The following is an 18,385-nucleotide window of genomic DNA, read 5'->3' on the forward strand; positions in this document are numbered from 1 at the left end:
CTTTTTTTATGTTTTATAAGTGTTTGATAAATTAATTGGAGCTTATGTATGTAAAATGATATAAAAGGACAAAAAATAAATGATATAAATGATAAAGAATGATTTAGGGGTTAAAAATGTAATTTTACTTTCATAAGTTTTCTAACTTATTTTCATAAGCTACTTAATATTTGTCTAGAAGCTAAATTTTATGTAAAATATAAGCTTAAGCTCTCATAAGTTTCTAGAAACTTGTATGCTAAACATACTTTTATTAATACTTACGGAGTATTTAATATGGAGTATATGTTTTTTTTTTAATTATGTCTACCGTACTAATAAGTAGGTGGAGTCAATAACACTATAAAATCATTTGTAATGGTTAAGGCGTTTTTTGTTTCTGTTTCTTGCCTTTTTTGTACTTTTTTGATGAGTAGCACATGTTTCTTTTTTAAGTAGAGTAGTGGCGGTATTTCTTTTTAGTGGAATAATGAGGTGACATTTTATTTTTATTTTTTGTGTTTTAGTAATTTGTTTTGATATGATTTATAGTTTTTAACAAATTAAAATAATCGGATTAATAGTAACATTTTTTTTTACATTTAAATGACTAACGACTATTTTTTTTAAAAGTGACCAACGGATATTTTTTTTTCTATAAATACTTCATTTCACCAACTTCAACTCACATTTCACATTTTCTACAACTTATAAACTTCTAAATCTCTCTCAGTTGTTCAAAATGAGTCCGTTGAATGTTCATCTACAAGTTAATTACGAAGGTGAATTTGATTGGGAAGTGATTATACACTTTACTTTCAACAATGATTTATCCATTGTGAACAAATAAAAATTGTAGGTTGTATGTAATTTGATAAGAAAATAAGAAGGAAAGTTGGATGTGTGTGTATAAAATTAAAATAGATAGGTAATATATATATAAAAAATTAAAAAATAATTTTTTTATTCTGCAACGGCTACAAGAAGCCAGCCAACTAGCCCCATCCACGTGGAAGTACAGCCGTTTCTCCCCTCGTTTCATTCGAACGCCAACCTCACAAACGCCTAAAAGTGACGCACCGATACAGTGGTTTGCGGTGTTTCTAACACGTGAGCAAGAGATGGCTTCTCTCTAGCCCGTTACAAATGGTCTAATGAAACTCAATCAAAAAAGAGAGAAAATGTGTGAGAGAGAAAATCTAGAGAGAGAGAGAGGGCAAGGCAAAGCACGGATCGAGCAGGAACGGGAGGACGTCAAGGAAACTACAACGGGCACTACACAAACAGCATTCACGAGGGTCAAAATCGAAACCTACTGACTTCTTACATGTTCTTCAATTTCACCGATGATTTGAAAGTTATCGATTTCCGGAAATTATTCAAGCAATATGGGGCGGTTATGGATGTTTATGTTGCCAAGAAGAGGTTACTTGATGGCCGAAAATTTGCGTTTGTCAGGTTTGCATGTGTAAACAATGCCGAGGTCGTAATAAAATCATTAGAAAGTGTTAAGTTTAATGGTGTGCAAATCAAAGTCTTTATGGCAACTAATAAGCCCCCAAAACATAGGGTGGGTCAAGCGATGAATGGTACTCATGCTCAAAAAGATAATGTGCGAAATTTCAATGCTTTCAATCGGTTTAATGACGGTAGAAGATTTTCTGATGTTATCGGCCAAGGAAGTGGAAGAGATGACTTAAGAGAGATGTTGAATGAGAAGAGAAAGAAACAAGAATACGATACAAGAAATAATTGTCAAGTCAAGGAGGAGAAAAATAAAACGTTTCAAGTCATGGTGGATGAAGAAAATCCTGATAATAATGATGTCTTACAGAGATATGTGGTGGGAGAAGCAAGAATGATGTGCAAAAGTGTGCAGTGCTTAATTTGCCTTTCAAACTTTTAAATTTTTAAAACCTTTATTAATACACTTTTAACACCCTAACGAGCAACAAAACCCGATCATAGGTAGTATTTTAGGTTATCGTCCCAAGAGAGCGTAGATGCGTTATAAATTGTTTATAACTTAGCTCTTATTAAAGAAGTAAGGATATTTTTATGTCTTTTATTAGATAGATTCTTATCTCTTAGGAAAGAGATGATTTAAGATAAACAAAATAAAGCAATAAAGTAAAAGATTCAAATTAAACAATTATAAATAAAAGCAGCTACATGAACGAATAACTCATACGAGAATCATATTAGGCAAGTTTCGTAACTTATATTAACACAAATCAAGATAACAATCATAGACCAATTATTATCCCTAAGCAGGTTAAGACAAGTGTTGCATATCATTTAATAAGCAGGACTTAAAGCATATACTAGACATGTGATGTGCATGACTAATATCTCAATTCTTAGCATTCAATTCAATTACATGATACATATCAATCTTATGATGCGGATTAACATGCAAATAGACTGACAAATTATATAAGCTATTAAACATCAAGTAGATCAACTCAAGTTACTAGTTGAAAGTCAATTACTACTAAGTTCTCATGCAATCATTAATTAAACACATCCAAACAGAAGATCTTCGACTAAGCCTAACAATATCAAACTCTATTATATAAGTGTAATTCCAACTAAACAAGTTTATCACTATTATGCTGTTTAACTTAGTTGCATGCAATTCAATTTAACAAGTTTGATGGACTAGATCTAAACAAGTAGCATGAATCGGATAATAGATCGTTGGATCAAGTACTAATCAACCATAACATCATGTTATCTAATCATTAAGCATGACAAACAAGTATATTTAAGCAAAATAGATTCAAAACAGTTCAAATATCATCACAGAAACTCGACCATACAGATTTGGAAAAGAACCAGAAACTGTACGGATGAAGCACTGAAGCCGATGGCTTCCTTCCCATCAAGCCAGCGGCTTGAGGGTGAGTCCGGCGGCTTCATCTGATTCTCAGATGAAGTTCAATCTTCGTTCACGTAACCACTATGAACGTTTAGTTCATAGCAGAAGACAAACAGAAAAGAATACAGTAAATAAGATAAATAAAATAATAAAATAAGGATAGAATCATACCTTAAAAAGAAGGTAGATGTAAAATAACTTGAATTAAAACTTGAATCTTGATTACAAAGACTAAATCTAACCTAAGGGTTTAGATAAATACCCTAAAAAAATGACCTAACCAGAATTATTGAATTCTGAAAACTAATACATATGAAAACTGAGACCAGAGGCCTGTATTTGTACTGTTTAAGTTCGGTGGCCAAGCCGGCGGCTTGCCTTGAGTCGGTGACTCCTTGTGCAAGTTAAACTTAATCCGCAAGCTAAATCTTTTAACCGTCATACTCAAGCCGGCGGCTTCAGGCCGGCGGCTTCAAAGATTCGCCAGATCTTTCTGATTTTGTCTTGATTTTGTTTCCATTTTTACTTGAACTTAGTCGATAAGTTGAGAAACCATGTCAACCAGGCCGGCGGCTTCAGGATGAAGCCGGCGGCTTCCTTTGCTTTTTTCTTGATCAACAAGTTCTTTCAATTTTACATCGATTCTGGAACATTCTGATGTATTCAGCTCCAAGCCGGCGACTTCCTTGTATCCTTGCCGGCGGCTTCATTTAGCCGATTTGAAATTTTCTTTATTTTTGATCCTGTTTAATACATAACTTTGATAAAATCATTAGAAATACCTTTTTCCCATTTTTACCCATTTTAGCATGTTTTGGCATTAAAATGACTCAAAAATATTAAGATAACTCCTCAAAATGTTATTAAAAAACTGTATAATTTAGGAGTTATCAAATTTCTCACACTTAAACATTTACTTGTCCTCAAGTAAACCTTATAAATTATATCATGAGTATTAATGTAAAATTGCAAAGTCAAAAATATGTCTTAATAAGAAGTTAGTTTTTATTATTCGCAAGAACTAGTCTGAACCAGACCAAGGATTACAAGTAATCCTAATGGCTATTAAATCAAATTTATACAAGTTTGGTCATCATTGGACTCTTTTGTGTTCTAGAGAATTTTTATAAATGTATGGTTCTCATTGGAACTCTTTTCTTTTGTTGGCCTTCATTGGGCTCTTTTTCCTTTTCATTTCTTTTGCTTTCATGCTTAGCATTATCTTTACACTTGGCAATTTTTCTAAATTGACCCTTCATTGGGACTCTTTTACTGCCTCAGTGGTCCATGCTTATTATGCCATATGGTAGCGGCGATAAGTTTGCACTAGTTTCACAATTTTTGGCTTTTACTTCTTATCTTAAACAAGTAATCCGATCTCGAAATTGAGAGTAGTTCTATTATTAACATTAAGATTAAGTTAGTAAAAAGACATAAGTTTGACTAAGAATTTATACTTTCGAAAAATCGAAAAAAATTAAAATTATACCCATTTTTCAACTTTTTCGGGAAATTTTTTTTTATAATCTTTTAAGTGATTAATCACTTCTCTCCCCACACTTAGATTATGCATTGTCCTTATTGCATTTATAATAAAAGAATGAAATATAAAGGACATAATTGAAAATAACATAAGGGAAAGAGTGATGTTACTCAATTTGTAGGATCATATAATGATTTGCGAGCACTTTTGCGGACTTCCTTTGATTTGAATAAGTAACTTGACAAAATATTAAATAACAAAAAGCATAACACAAACATAATATTTTATTAATAACTCTTCAACATTTAAACATTTAAACACTTGGGAGCTATATTGCTCTTACATTCATAATTATATAATAAAACACTTAGACATAACATAGTCCTAATAAACATATAGGGATAGGTAGTTTTGATTATAGAGTCGTTTGCGCGTCTCTTTTCTTCTTACGGAATTACTCCTTAGGCTTATTCTCTTCATACTTACTCTTTTCATACTCATTTAACGCTTTAATTTGTTGCAAGAAATTCAATGTGATGTCAAGACATCTACGAAAAGACATTTCAAATGAAACACTCAACTCATGGATATGTTTTCTCACTTCGGTGCTAAGCTTATATTGCTCTTTTATAAATTCAGTTACAATTCTATCAACGGTAAAGTCATCATCATTTTCTTTATCAACTTTAACCATTTTCACATTAGAGTGAGGAACTTTGGATCTTGGAACTAACGAAATAGATTCAAATATGGCACCATAACGAATAGTTAACGAATTATCAGCATAGTTAATGGTAGCACGAGCAGTAGCTAGAAACGGAGATCCTAGGATTAAAGGAGTTATCGGATCTTCTTTCATGTCCATAACAACAAAATCAATTCTATAGAAAGCATAACCAACAATAACGTCAACTTGTCTAACAATCCCCAACGGTTCATGTAAACGACTATCAGCAAAACACACATTTCCTCTGATTGGTTCCAACAATGGCAATCCTAAACGATTATAAATGGAAAACGGCATAACATTAATGCTAGAACGAGTATCAGCTAATCCCATAACTGGAATTGGACCACGAATTAAGCAAGGAATTTGAAATTCCCCTGGATAAGCATAACAATAGGAATTTCAGGTGACGCATATGGATCTACGGGATCAATTGTGAATGAATAAAGAGGGCGGAAACCTTCTTTTCTTCTTTCTTCCAACTGTTTCATAGTATCAGCTAACCAATCATCACACTTTAAATTTTCTAGTCTCGTCACTAGTAACTTCATCATTTTCATCAACTTTTTTATCAACCACTTCTTCTTTTTCATCAAACAACTCATGCATGAAAATTACTTCATCACGATCAAGGCCTCGAAATTTAGCATCTTTTGATTTATCTTCTTCAGTAACAGTTAACTTCTTTATTTCTTGATCATACTCTTCTTCTCCCATTTCAAACTCCCAAAAGTACCTCAAACCAGGTTCATGAACATCAACCCTATTTACTTCTCGAATTACATTCACCTTTTCAAAACGAACTTCCTTAGAAACTTCGGATTCAACAGGAACTTTACCCTCAACAAGTTTGAATAACTTAGTAACATTGCGCTCTAAGTTTTGAATGGACGCTTGATGATTATTTTGCACTTGAGAAAGTTGAGCTTTTATGTTATCATTAGCTTCATTTTGATTTTTGATGAAAGTTAAGATGTTTTCTTCAAGATTAGACTTCCTATCTGTTTGAGAATTAGAAGAATTGGGAATGAAGGGTGCTTTAACAAGAAAGAAACCATGTGGGTTTTTATTATTAGTAGGATAAGGTGTATTATAATTATTTTGGTAGTTTGGATTTCCTTGAAATTGATTCACATACGAAACATTCTCAACTTGCTCCATAGTAAGACTAGCAACACAATCTTTAGTAGCATGAGGACCTTGGCATTTTTCACAACCTACCTTAATCATGTGCATTTCCTTAGTAAGCTTTTCAATCTGCCTTCCTAGATTACCTAATTGCACATTCATAGCCTTAACCATATCTTCAGAATCATAACAAACAGGTTTTACCGAACGAGAAATATCTAAGTCTTGGTTCCATTCATGGGAATGCGCAGCCAACTTATTAATCAAAGTTTCAGCTTCCTCGGCAGTTTTACTCATAATGTTTCCTCCAGCAGATGTATCAATCTCTCTTCTTGTAGCAATATCACAACCTTTATAGAAAGTAGTTACTTTTTTAAATTTATCCAAACTATGTTGTGGACAACCTCTAAGCATTTGACCAAATCGTACCCAAGCAGAATAAAGAGACTCATTAGTTTTCTAACGAAAATTAGCAATGTCAGTTTGAAGAGTGACTGTTTTAGATGCAGGAAAGAATCGAGTGAGAAATTTTTCAACCATCGTATTCCAACTAGTAATGTCTCCTTCTAGTAACGAGTTTAACCATTCTCTAGCTTCATCTTTTAACGACCATGGGAAGAGACAAAGATAAATGATATTACTTTCCGCATTATTAATGTTGAATAGATTACAAATATCTTTAAAATTCCGAATGTGGGCATTAGCATCCTCCTTTTCAGTACCCCTAAATTGATTATCTTTAAGCAAATGAAAAATAGGGCCTTTAATATCAAAATTTTCTTTTATTTCAGGCTGAGTAATAGCATGACCTAATCCTTCCCGACCAGCTTTCATTAACGTTGTCATTGAATTTTCAGTAGCCATTTCACTTTCTGAACCAAAAAGAGATCCCAAATTAGAATCAGGACTAGACGGAGAACCAGATAATGAATCATCATTAGAAGTAGTTCTTTATTGAAATTTAATTTCTTAATAATATTTGAATCCCTGGAATGTTTAAATAATATATCAGGATTTGGTAACATATCTTGTAAGACTGGTTTCTTGGACCGAGTGTTCATGTGATCTAAAATCATAAAAAGAAAAGTTTTAGGAAAAAATCTTTTAAGCCTTAAAGGATATATATATTTATATTTTAAATTTATTCTAATCTTTCTAGTAATATTTAAGAGATATATTAGTATATTAGCAAATTTTAAATTAATAAATATAATAAATATTAATAACATAATTAATAAAATAGATATTAAATAACAACTTTTATCGCATAACAACGAATAATCAAACATACACGGCCTATTGAATCTTTCAATACTTAAGTGACCTGTCAGCGTCTAGGTTCGAGCATGAGCCTTTAAATCGGAACCCCAGCAACCCTCCCCTAAAGGAAGACAGTCATCACCCGTTTTCAAGAAATATCAATAACCAAAATATATCCCACTTCCTTATTTACCGCGTTCCCCGACAGCGGCGCCAAAAAGTTGATGTGCAAAAGTGTGCAGTGCTTGATTTGCCTTTCAGACTTTTAAATTTTTAAAACCTTTATTAATACACTTTTAACAACCTAACGAGCAATAAAACCCGATCAGAGGTAGTATCTTAGGTTATCGTCCCAAGAGAGCGTAGATGCGTTATAAGTTGTTTATAACTTAGCTCTTATTAAAGAACTAAGGATATTTTTATGTCTTTTATTGAATAGATTCTTATCTCTTAGGAAAGAGATGATTTAAGATAAACAAAATAAAGCAATAAAGTAAAAGATTCAAATTAAACAATTATAAATAAAAGCAGCTACATGAACGAATAGCTCATACGAGAATCATATTAGGCAAGTTTCATAACTTATATTAACACAAATCAAGATAACAATCATAGACCAATTTTTATCCCTAAGAAGGTTAAGACAAGTGTTGCATATCATTAATAAGCAGGTCTTAAAGCATATACTAGACATGTGATGTGCATGACTAATATCTCAATTCTTAGCATTCAATTCAATTACATGATACATATCAATCTTAAGATGCGGATTAACATGCAAATAGACTGAAAAATTGTATAAGCTATTAAACATTAAGTAGATCAACTCAAGTTACTATCTGAAAGTTAATTACTACTAAGTTCTCATGCAATCATTAATTAAACACATCCAAACAGAGGATCTTCGACTAAGCCTAACAATATCAAACTCTATTATATAAGTGTAATTCCAACTAAACAAGTTTATCACTATTATGATGTTTAACTTAGTTGCATGCAATTCAATTTAACAAGTTTTATGGACTAGATCTAAACAAGTAGCATGAATCGGATAATAGATCGTTGGATCAAGTACTAATCAATTCTAAAATCATGTTATCTAATCATTAAACATGACAAACAAGTATATTTAAGCAAAACAAATTCGAAACAGTTCAAATATCATCACAGAAACTCGACCATACATATTTGGGAAAGAACCAGAAACTGTACAGATGAAGCACTGAAGCCGGCGGCTTCCTTCCCATCAAGCCGGTGGCTTGAGGGTGAGGTCGGCGGCTTCATCTGATTCTCATATGAAGTTCAATCTTCGTCCGCGTAACCACTATGAACATTTAGTTCATAGCAGAAGACAAACAGAAAAGAATACAGTAAATAAGATAAATAAAATAATAAAATAAGGATAGAATCATACCTTAAAAAAAAGGTAGATGTAAAATAACTTGAATTAAAACTTGAATCTTGATTACAAAGACTAAATCTAACCTAAGGGTTTAGAGAAAAACCCTAAAAAAATGACCTAACCAGAATTATTGAATTCCGAAAACTAATACATATGAAAACTGAGACCAGAGGCCTGTATTTATACTATTTAAGTTCGGTGGCCAAGCCGGCGGCTTCAGTGGGAAGCCGGCGGCTTGCCTTGAGTCGGTGACTCCTTGTGCAAGTTAAACTTAATCCACAAGCTAAATCTTTTAACCGTCATACTCAAGCCAGCGGCTTCAGGCCAGGCCAGCGACTTCAAAGATTCGCCAGATCTTTCTGATTTTGTCTTGATTTTGCTTCCATTTTTACTTGAACTTGGTCGATAAGTTGAGAAACCGTGTCAACCATGTCGGCGGCTTCAGGATGAAGCCGGCGGCTTCCTTTGCCTTTTTCTTGATCAATAAGTTCTTTCAATTTTACATCGATTCTGGAACATACTGATGTATTCAACTCTAAGCCGGCGGCTTCCTTGTATCCTTGTCGGCGGCTTCATTTAGACGATTTGCAGTTTTCTTTATTTTTGATCATGTTTAATACATAACTTTGATAAAATTATTAGAAATACCTTTTTCCCATTTTAGCATGTTTTGGCATTAAAATGACTAAAAAATATTAAGATAACTCCTCAAAATATTATTAAAAAACTGTATAATTTAGGAGTTATCAAAGAACCATAGGAGTTTTTAAAAATCTGGAATCAATTCTTAAGGATAAAGGGTATGATGATGTTGATGTCAAGAGATTTAATGGTCTTAGCTTCATGATAGTCTTTGATAACATTGAAGCTGCAAAAAAAGTAGTTGAAGAAAAGTACAAACTCAATAAGTGGATACATAAATTGAGCATGTGGGATTTCAGAGCTTGGCCAGAAGGTAGGATGTCATGGCTTTCAATTACAGGAGTTCCGTTACCATGTTGGTCGGAGAAAACTTTCAAGTCCATAGCAGAATGATGGGGTGTCGTTTACATTCTAGAAAATTGTGATTTTAATGATACCAAGTGTCTTGTAAAAGGGAGGGTTTTTGTCAAGCTTAATGAACCTTCTATTGTCAATGAAGCCATAAAATTGATATATAAGTCCAAAGTCTACTTCATTAATGTAGTAGAAGAATCCGTTGAGCACAAGCCAAAGGAGGATAGATGTGGATGCAGATTTAAATCAAAAAATCATTGGTATAATTCGAATGAGGACTCTAGTGAAGGATCGGACTACATCGATTCGGATTCCATAATGTCAGATGATGACAAGGGTAAGGGTGAAAATCACAATAGACCAAAAGATGATGATGAATATAGCCTCTTTAACGGTGTCCTAAATAGCAAAAACGAAGATGATGTTGATGACATTGAAGAAGAAGACGATGATCGCATTCCAGAAGAGGAGATGCCACCGAATTTTCCATGTGATCCGGTGATCAGAGATACATTAATTGCCGAAGATGAATGGTCATGTTTCGTTGAAACCAAAGCTGGTAATGATGATGTTGTGGAAGAGACGGCAAAATTTTTTGAAAAGTTGTCAAGTCCCAAGATAAAGAGTGCAAGTCCCATGATAAAGCGTGACATTGGAAACCCTAATTCTCCTGATACCTATGCGTCTCCAAATCTTTGTGATTATCCAAGTAACCCTAAGGCCCCACCAAGTACATCAAAGAATATTAACGGTTTCGAAACATTTAGTAACGGTATGGATGCAACTAATGAAGATCCAAAAACTTTTAATGGGCTGGGTAATGTTAGTGTTGGGACTGATTTAAATCCTAGTAAAAAAGATGGGGAACATGCTGATGGGCTGAAAAACGAAAATGGGTCAAACGCCTCTTTTGGGTCCAAAGGAATTTCTGGGGATAATGATTTAAATATTTCGGATAAGGATGGGGGCTCTTTCTATTCGTTTGCTAATAACACCACTTATGTTGATGACACTTTGGGGAATAAGAGTGGACCTAGTCCCTTGAAAGATAATGGTGAGCCTAGTGGGGAATGTGTTAATATACAGAGGAACCGAATAGGGAATGTTTCATATCGAATGATCATAATGGAGGGTCCATTCACGATACTGTTGTGAACAATAGGGTTAATAAAGCATCGAGTAAAAAGATTAAAAAGATCTCTGATTCACGTCAACAGTCAAAGCATAAATTAAAGCAATCTGACAGTAGAAGTACAAGAACGGCTGAGGTTTCGAATTGTAATAAGTGTTATTGGAAGACTGTGTGTAATTATAAGGCATCGTCAAGAATAATGAGATTGAAGAATAGGGCACGGGTTGGTGTTAATTGTCGAGATTCAAACAGATTCTTGTGTAAGGGATGTGGTTTCAGATCGAAGAAGGTGTTGAAAAAACACAAACCTTGCCCTTCTTCTAGATCTATCAACATGGATGAATTGAAGCATTATGGGGAGAAAATCGGCCTCTATTGGCCCTCCTCTGACACTCAATAAGTCTATGTACTGTCCCAAATTCATTCTATTTTTATTTCTAATGAAAGTCCTTTCTTTGAAAGTTCGAGGTTTTGCGGTTAAGGGTAAATTCGGGTGGGTAAGAAATAGTTGTATTAGTGAGAAACCGTATGTGGCAGTTTTTTAAGAATCTAAATGCGGAACAATTGATGATAGATGGGTTAATGCCTTATGGGGGGGTTCTAATTTCGGGTATGTTCAAAAAGAGGCGGTGGGTAATTCGGGTGGTCTTCTTTGTATTTGGGATTCTAGTGAATTCGATATTTCGGGTGTGAAAGCTTTATAACAATTAGGGGTAAATGGGTGAAATTGGGAATAGAATCAATTATTGTCAACGTGTATGGACCCCATAATGATCGAGACAAAAAAGCTTTGTGGGATTCACTTGAGCATTTAATTAATAGTGTTGATTAATCTTGGCTTCTTGTGGGAGATTTTAACGAGGTTAGAATGGCGGAAGATCGGCTTAATTCCCAATTTAATCAAGTTAGGGCGGATAAGTGTTTAATGAGTTTATTGTTAGAAATGGCTTAATTGAAATTGATATTAATGGGAGAAAATTCACGAGAATTAGCGATGACGGGTTGAAGTTTAGTAAGATTGAAAGATTCCTTGTTAATAATAGCTTTCTAAACTTGTGGGACGATCTTTCGGTTATTTCTTTGGATAGACACCTCTCGGATCATTGTCCATTGAGTTTAAGAGATAAGGGTATCGATTATGGTCCTAAACCTTTTAAAGTTTTTGATGAGTGGTTCAATTGTGAGGAAGTAGACAAAGTTATAATGGATGCTTGGGTGCAACCAATTCGGGGTTCGAGAAAAGATTGTAACTTTAGAGATAGACTTAAAAACGTCAAAATGACCTTGAAGGAATGGAGTTCAAGGAAATTTGGCGGTCTTGATAAAGAGATTGAAGCACTTAGAAAAGAAGAAACGGATTGGGAACTAAAATTCGAGTTGAATGTTCTTACGGATTTGGACCGGAAGAGATGGCTTGAGTGTAGACGTTGTTGGGATGCGAAAGAAAATATCAAATCGAACATGTTAAAACAAAAAGCTAGATTGAAATGGACGTTGGAAGGGGATGAGAATTCAAAATTTTTCCATGCCTCAATTCGTAGAAAAAATAATAAATGCAATATTCGAGGTATTAATTTAAATGGGTCATGGGTTGAGGAACCGAATCTTGTAAAAGATGTTGTTTTTGAACATTTTTGGAAATATTCAACTACAATATGTCACGCAAGCCCAGCTTCAAGCCCCTTATTGATGAGTCTGTTAATGCACACTGCTGTGGCCCAAGACCCGTTAACTGTTCTGGGCCTGCTCCTGTTACGGCTTATTCTTCTCAGGCCAATCCCACTGTTGGGCCTTCTAGCTCGCAAATTCCTAATGTTGGGCTGAATTATATGGCTGGTGATATCACAGGGTGTTTTAAATTATCTCCCAATGAAGCCAGTGAGCTTGAACTACAATTTGGTGAGGAGGAAATTTGGGGTGCTATAAAAGAGTGCGCGAGTAATAAAGCCCCGGGGCCGGATGGTTTTAACATGAGATTTTTCAAGAAGTTTTGGGCCATAATTCGAGAAGATTTAATTGAAGCTATCCGATTTTTTTGGCAAACGGGTACTATTTCTCCGGGTTGTAACTCCTCTTTTATCACATTAATTCCGAAAATTGCTAATCCGGTAAGTTTAAATGAGTATAGACCGATTAGTCTTATAAGATCATCGCAAAATTGCTTTCAAATCGTATTAAAAAGGTTATTCCAAATCTCGTGGGCTTTGAACAAAGTGCCTTTATTAAAGGGAGAAATATTATAGATGGTGTATTTGTGGCAAATGAATCCCTTGAATTTTTGAAGGCCAATAAACTTAAAAGCATGGTTTTTAAAGTTGATTTCGAGAAGGCGTTTGATAGCATTAGTTGGGATTTTTTAGATGAAATGATGGTTTTGATGGGTTTTGTTCTAAATGGAGAAGGTGGATTGCATCATATCTCAATTCGGCGTCAATTTCGGTTCTTGTAAATGGGTCTCCAACAAAAGAGTTTAAACTTGGGAGAGGTGTTAGACAAGGCGACCCCCTATCACCTTTCCTTTTCATTATTGCGGCCGACGGGCTTAATTGGTTGGCTAAATCGGCGGTATCAAAGAATCTTTTTGAAGGTGTTGTGATTGGTAGAGAAAAGGTACGCATTTCGCATCTCCAATACGCCGATGACACCATCTTTTTTGGCAAATGGAGTTTTGAAAATATCAAAAATATAATGAAACTTCTTAAATGTTTCGAACTTAGCTCCGGCCTCAAAGTCAACTATAGTAAAAGTAACTTATTCGGGGTATATATTGACAAAAGTGAAGTAGAAGAGATGGCTAATATGTTTGGTTGCAAAATGGGATTTTTTTTTCCATGACTTATCTCGGATTACCGATTGGTGCAAATATGAGAAAATTATCTAATTGGAAACCGGTAATTGAAAAATTTGAAAAGAGGTTATCGGATTGGAAAGCGCGTACGATTTCATTCGGTGGACGTTTAACTCTCGTGAATGCGGTTTTAAATAGCCTCCCGTTGTATTTCTTCTCGCTCTTCCGTGCCCCGCCTTCCGTGCTTAAAAAACTCGAGTGTATATATATATATATATATATATATATATATATATATATATATATATATATATATATATATATATATATATATATATATATATATATATATATATGCGGGTCGGGAAATAATTCTAAAATTTCATGGATAAAATGGAATGAAGTCATCCGTCCTTATGCGGACGGCGGACTAAATGTGGGTTCTCTTAATTGCAAAAATTTAGCCTTAATTGGCAAGTGATGGTGGAGGTTTTTAACCGACACCACTTCCTTGTGGGTTAAGGTTATTAAAAGTATCTATGGGGTTTCGGGGATTCCTAATTCGGGTGGGAACGTTTTTTCTACTAATTCTACTTGGTGTAATATTATTAAAGCAGGATTCGAGATAGATAACATGGGTGTCGATTTTACAACTTCATTCGCGAGGAAGATTGGTAATGGATGCAAGACCAAATTTTGGGACGACATTTGGATTAAAGACAAACCACTTAAGGAGATGTTCAAAAGACTAGAGAGGCTTGACTCAAACCCCGCGGCTCTTGTTTCAGATCGACTAGTAAGCAGCAACAGGTCAGTTTTTTTACGTGGAAGCTGGTCGCGAACAATAACAGGTAGGACCAAAACAGAATTGGATGAACTCGAGAACCTAATTGCGGATTTCAAGTTGGAATCGAATAATGAAGATACATTTTTTGGAAGCTTAGTAAGAATGGTTTCTTTACAACAAAAAATTTAACGAAGCATATCATGTCAAAAGTTTACAACTCAAATGGTACATCGTTGGCAAGTATGAAAAACAATCTTGTTCCGAAAAAGGTGGAGATTTTCGTTTGGAGAACTAAGGAGAGGATTCCCGTTTTGTCCGAACTTGACAAAAGGGGAATTGATCTACACTCTACTCTTTGCCCTCTTTGCGAAACTCATGTGGAATCGGTTAGTCACGCTCTTCTTTCTTGTGAAAATGCTCGTGAAATATGGAGGAAGGTTCGGGAATGGTGGGGTTTTGATTCGGCTAATCTTGCTTTTGATAATCTTCTTTGTGGTTTGACTTCTTCGTCTTGTTCCGAATTGGGTGTCAACTTAAGGCAAGCGTGTGGATTACTTGTTATCTCATTTGGAGAAATTAAAATCAAAAAGTGTTCAAAAAGACCAATTGGACTACTCCGAATGCACTTAGCGAAATTCAAGTTAAGAGTTATGATTGGGTCGCGAAGCGGTGTAAAAAGAAAAAAGATCGAATGACATACTTGGTTACATAATGCGCAATCTTTATTAATGTTGTAAATATTTCTTGTGAGGTTTTTTGATGCTTATGTTGCGATGTAAGTAGGTGTAGGATTCTAGCTCGGCATCTTATCACCTTGCGATTTGTTTTTGTTGTACATTATAGTTTTTTTTTTCGGCTAATAAAATTTCTGCTTTTCAAAGAAAAAAAAAAAAAAACAAATGGTCTAATGATACAATAACTAAGAACTAATACTATAATGACGGAAACATGTAGTAATGGTGACAATAAACTAGTTCATTATATAATTTGGCTAACACATAAGACATTTTTTTAACATTGAGTGAAACAATTTAAATATAAGACAATTTTTTTTTATCGATATGTAAAACCATCGCTTATTAAACAATTATAGTAACATATCTTAAATTGTCGATCCACGATATTTACCCATATCTTATAATATGTGAAGTTGACGAACGTTTCACTATAAACTGAAAACCTCATAAAAAATCAGTAAATAATACATTAATAATTTCCCTATACCTTAACACTATTTTCTACGAAGCAATACACTATTTTATTACAACTAGGGGCGGATGGGCCTTAGGCCCAGTGGTAGTCCAGGATACCACTCAAATAAGTTCACTTAGTGTAAAAATAGTTGGGCTTTATAATAGTGCACCATTGAATATTTTTTTTTGTGCACCATTCAGGCCCATCATGATTTTGTAAAGCCTTTTAGTTCTACAAACCGAAACAATACGTTTTGTAAGGAACTTTCTTTTTGTAATAAAACACTATTATTGTTAATATTATTATTGTTATTATTAAATTAATATTAAAATATTAAATATTAATTATTATTATTATATTTTTGTGCTACCACTCACTCTAAATCCTAGATCCGATTACAACGATAGCAAACTACAATTCGTTCAAATTTATATTATTTCAATTACATCAAAAATAGATCGTGGAAAACGATCTGATAATTAAAAATAAAAAAATCACTTCAAAAACAACAACAATGCTTCATAACATGAACTCACAAACAAGAAATGATCCCAAGTGACTTTTCATGAAGTGGAGGAATACTTTGTTCATTTCTGAAAAAATTATCCGGGTCAACGGCTGTTTTGACCTTCACCAATCTATCAAAGTTCCCTTTAAAATACATCTTGCCGGAGTTGTAGGCACTCACACCGGTTCCGGTCATCACACCGATATCCAAATCTCTATAATTCAAGTATGAACATCTTGGATTTTTCGATACATATTTCGTCATGAAAGCATACAAAACTCTAGTTTGATTCAAGTACTTTTCCTCTAGACTTGGATCATCTTCGACCCAATTCATCGAATATTGAATCTTGAACAAGTTTCCGGCACGATGAGGACATGGCGTCGCACTTTCCGGTAGTTCATCCATTCTTCCGCCGTAAGGGTTTAGATAAAAACCACATTTACCCAATTCCGCCAACTTGTTGAAAATAGACACCCATCCTGATTTTGAGATCGGGTTTTGCACATAATCAGACTTTCGTGTCAAAAAATTAACTGTGTCAGAGTTTCGCTCGAGGAGTATCTCCTCGGGCAACTTGTAATCTAAATTGGCCCAGTACAACACAGACTGGGCCCAACTTAACTCTAAACAATCTTCTTTTTTTACAGCTAATTCCGGAAACTTCGTGTTCATTAAATCCAACAATTTGTTCGAATCGCCCATGAAATGAGCTATAAATGAAGCATGTACCGTTGTTCGACTGTTCTCTATAACCGGCATTAATATAACTCTAATAAATAACTCTCTGTTAATGACAGGCGCAACTGCCTGCCATTTATAAACCAAGTCTGTTGCATTTTCTGCAACAGACTTAGTTATCTTGAATACAGTGTTAATTTCTGGTACACGAACAATTTTCACGGTGTACGACAATACAACACCAAAACTAGCACCACCACCGCCACGAATAGCCCAAAAAAGATCCTCACCCATCGATTTCCTATCCAAAATTCGCCCGTTAACATCTACAATACGAGCATCAATCACTTGATCAACCGACAACCCATATTTCCGAATCATGGTCCCATAACCACCACCACTTACATGTCCACCAACACCAACCGTTGGACACACTCCAGCAGGGAACCCATGCACCTTACTCTTTTCCCAAATTCTATAATACAGTTCCCCTAATTGAGCTCCTGTTTGAACAACTGCAGTTTCGGTTTCACTATCAACTTTAACATCATGTAATTTAAACATATCAAGTACAATAAAGTTCTTTTCATTCGATACATATGACCGTCCATCGTAATCATGTCCCCCGCTACGAATCTTGATTTGAACACCGAGTTTTTTGGCGCATTTAACGACAGCTTGAACATGCGATTCTTTAGTTGGGGTGATAATGATAGCGGGTTTAGGTGTAGAGACTGTGTTGAAACGACGGTTTCTTATGGAAGCTTGTAAAACTGCGGTGAACGCGGTGTAGTTCACCGCAGGGCTGTAAACAATTGAAGATAATATCGGGTCGGGTTCGGGTGATTGTTCTTGAAGGCATTGAAGGAAAGATTTATAAAATGAAGACATGGTTTTTGGTGCAGTTTGTTAGCAGGGTTAAAATATATTGGTGATGATGGCCATAAATTTTTGTAGTATAGTATAGTATATATAGCTAAATGAATTTAAAAAGGGAAGAGTTTTATGTCACCTAACTCGGTTGAATTATTTAAAAATCAGGGACGTGAATTTTATAATATTCTGTGGATCTTGTTTACATTTATTTTGATATTTCGATTTTGTAGTTAGTTTTCACTGAAGTCTCCAAACATATACGGAGTATAATATTTATAGGCACGTGCTGTGCACGTGAAGATATGCTTTTACTGGTGGAGTAGTGTCCACTGAGACAACTACTATGTGCGAGAACAAGAAGTTCGTACATGGTAGAGAGATTATAAGGGATTTAACAACTATTAGTGAAATGCCCAGTGAAACCACGAGTTTGTTTAAACGAAACAGTTTAATGATATGTTTTAAGTATTAAGTGAACGTAAATGCTAAAGTTATTTAGTTTAATGACCCGTGAAATCACAGAGTCCGACTAAGAAACTCGTCAGCTGAACATTTCATCAAAC

General features: G+C 34.5%; 1 protein-coding gene across 1 annotated transcript; it reads right to left on the reverse strand.

The window, feature by feature from the left end:
* Window positions 1–16,289: 16,289 nt before the first annotated feature.
* LOC139888345 (berberine bridge enzyme-like 21) lies at window positions 16,290–17,837 on the reverse strand. Its single transcript, XM_071871356.1, has one exon. It carries the CDS (start codon window positions 17,835–17,837, stop codon window positions 16,290–16,292), a length of 1,548 nt encoding a protein of 515 aa, XP_071727457.1.
* Window positions 17,838–18,385: the final 548 nt, after the last annotated feature.

This window comes from Rutidosis leptorrhynchoides, chromosome 2, assembly GCF_046630445.1.
Source record: "Rutidosis leptorrhynchoides isolate AG116_Rl617_1_P2 chromosome 2, CSIRO_AGI_Rlap_v1, whole genome shotgun sequence".
Lineage (NCBI taxonomy): Eukaryota > Viridiplantae > Streptophyta > Magnoliopsida > Asterales > Asteraceae > Rutidosis > Rutidosis leptorrhynchoides.

What these genes read in the sequence shown, in the direction of transcription:
- LOC139888345 (XM_071871356.1), bottom strand. Translation starts at nt 17,837, where the DNA reads ATGTCTTCATTTTATAAATCTTTCCTTCAATGCCTTCAAGAACAATCA.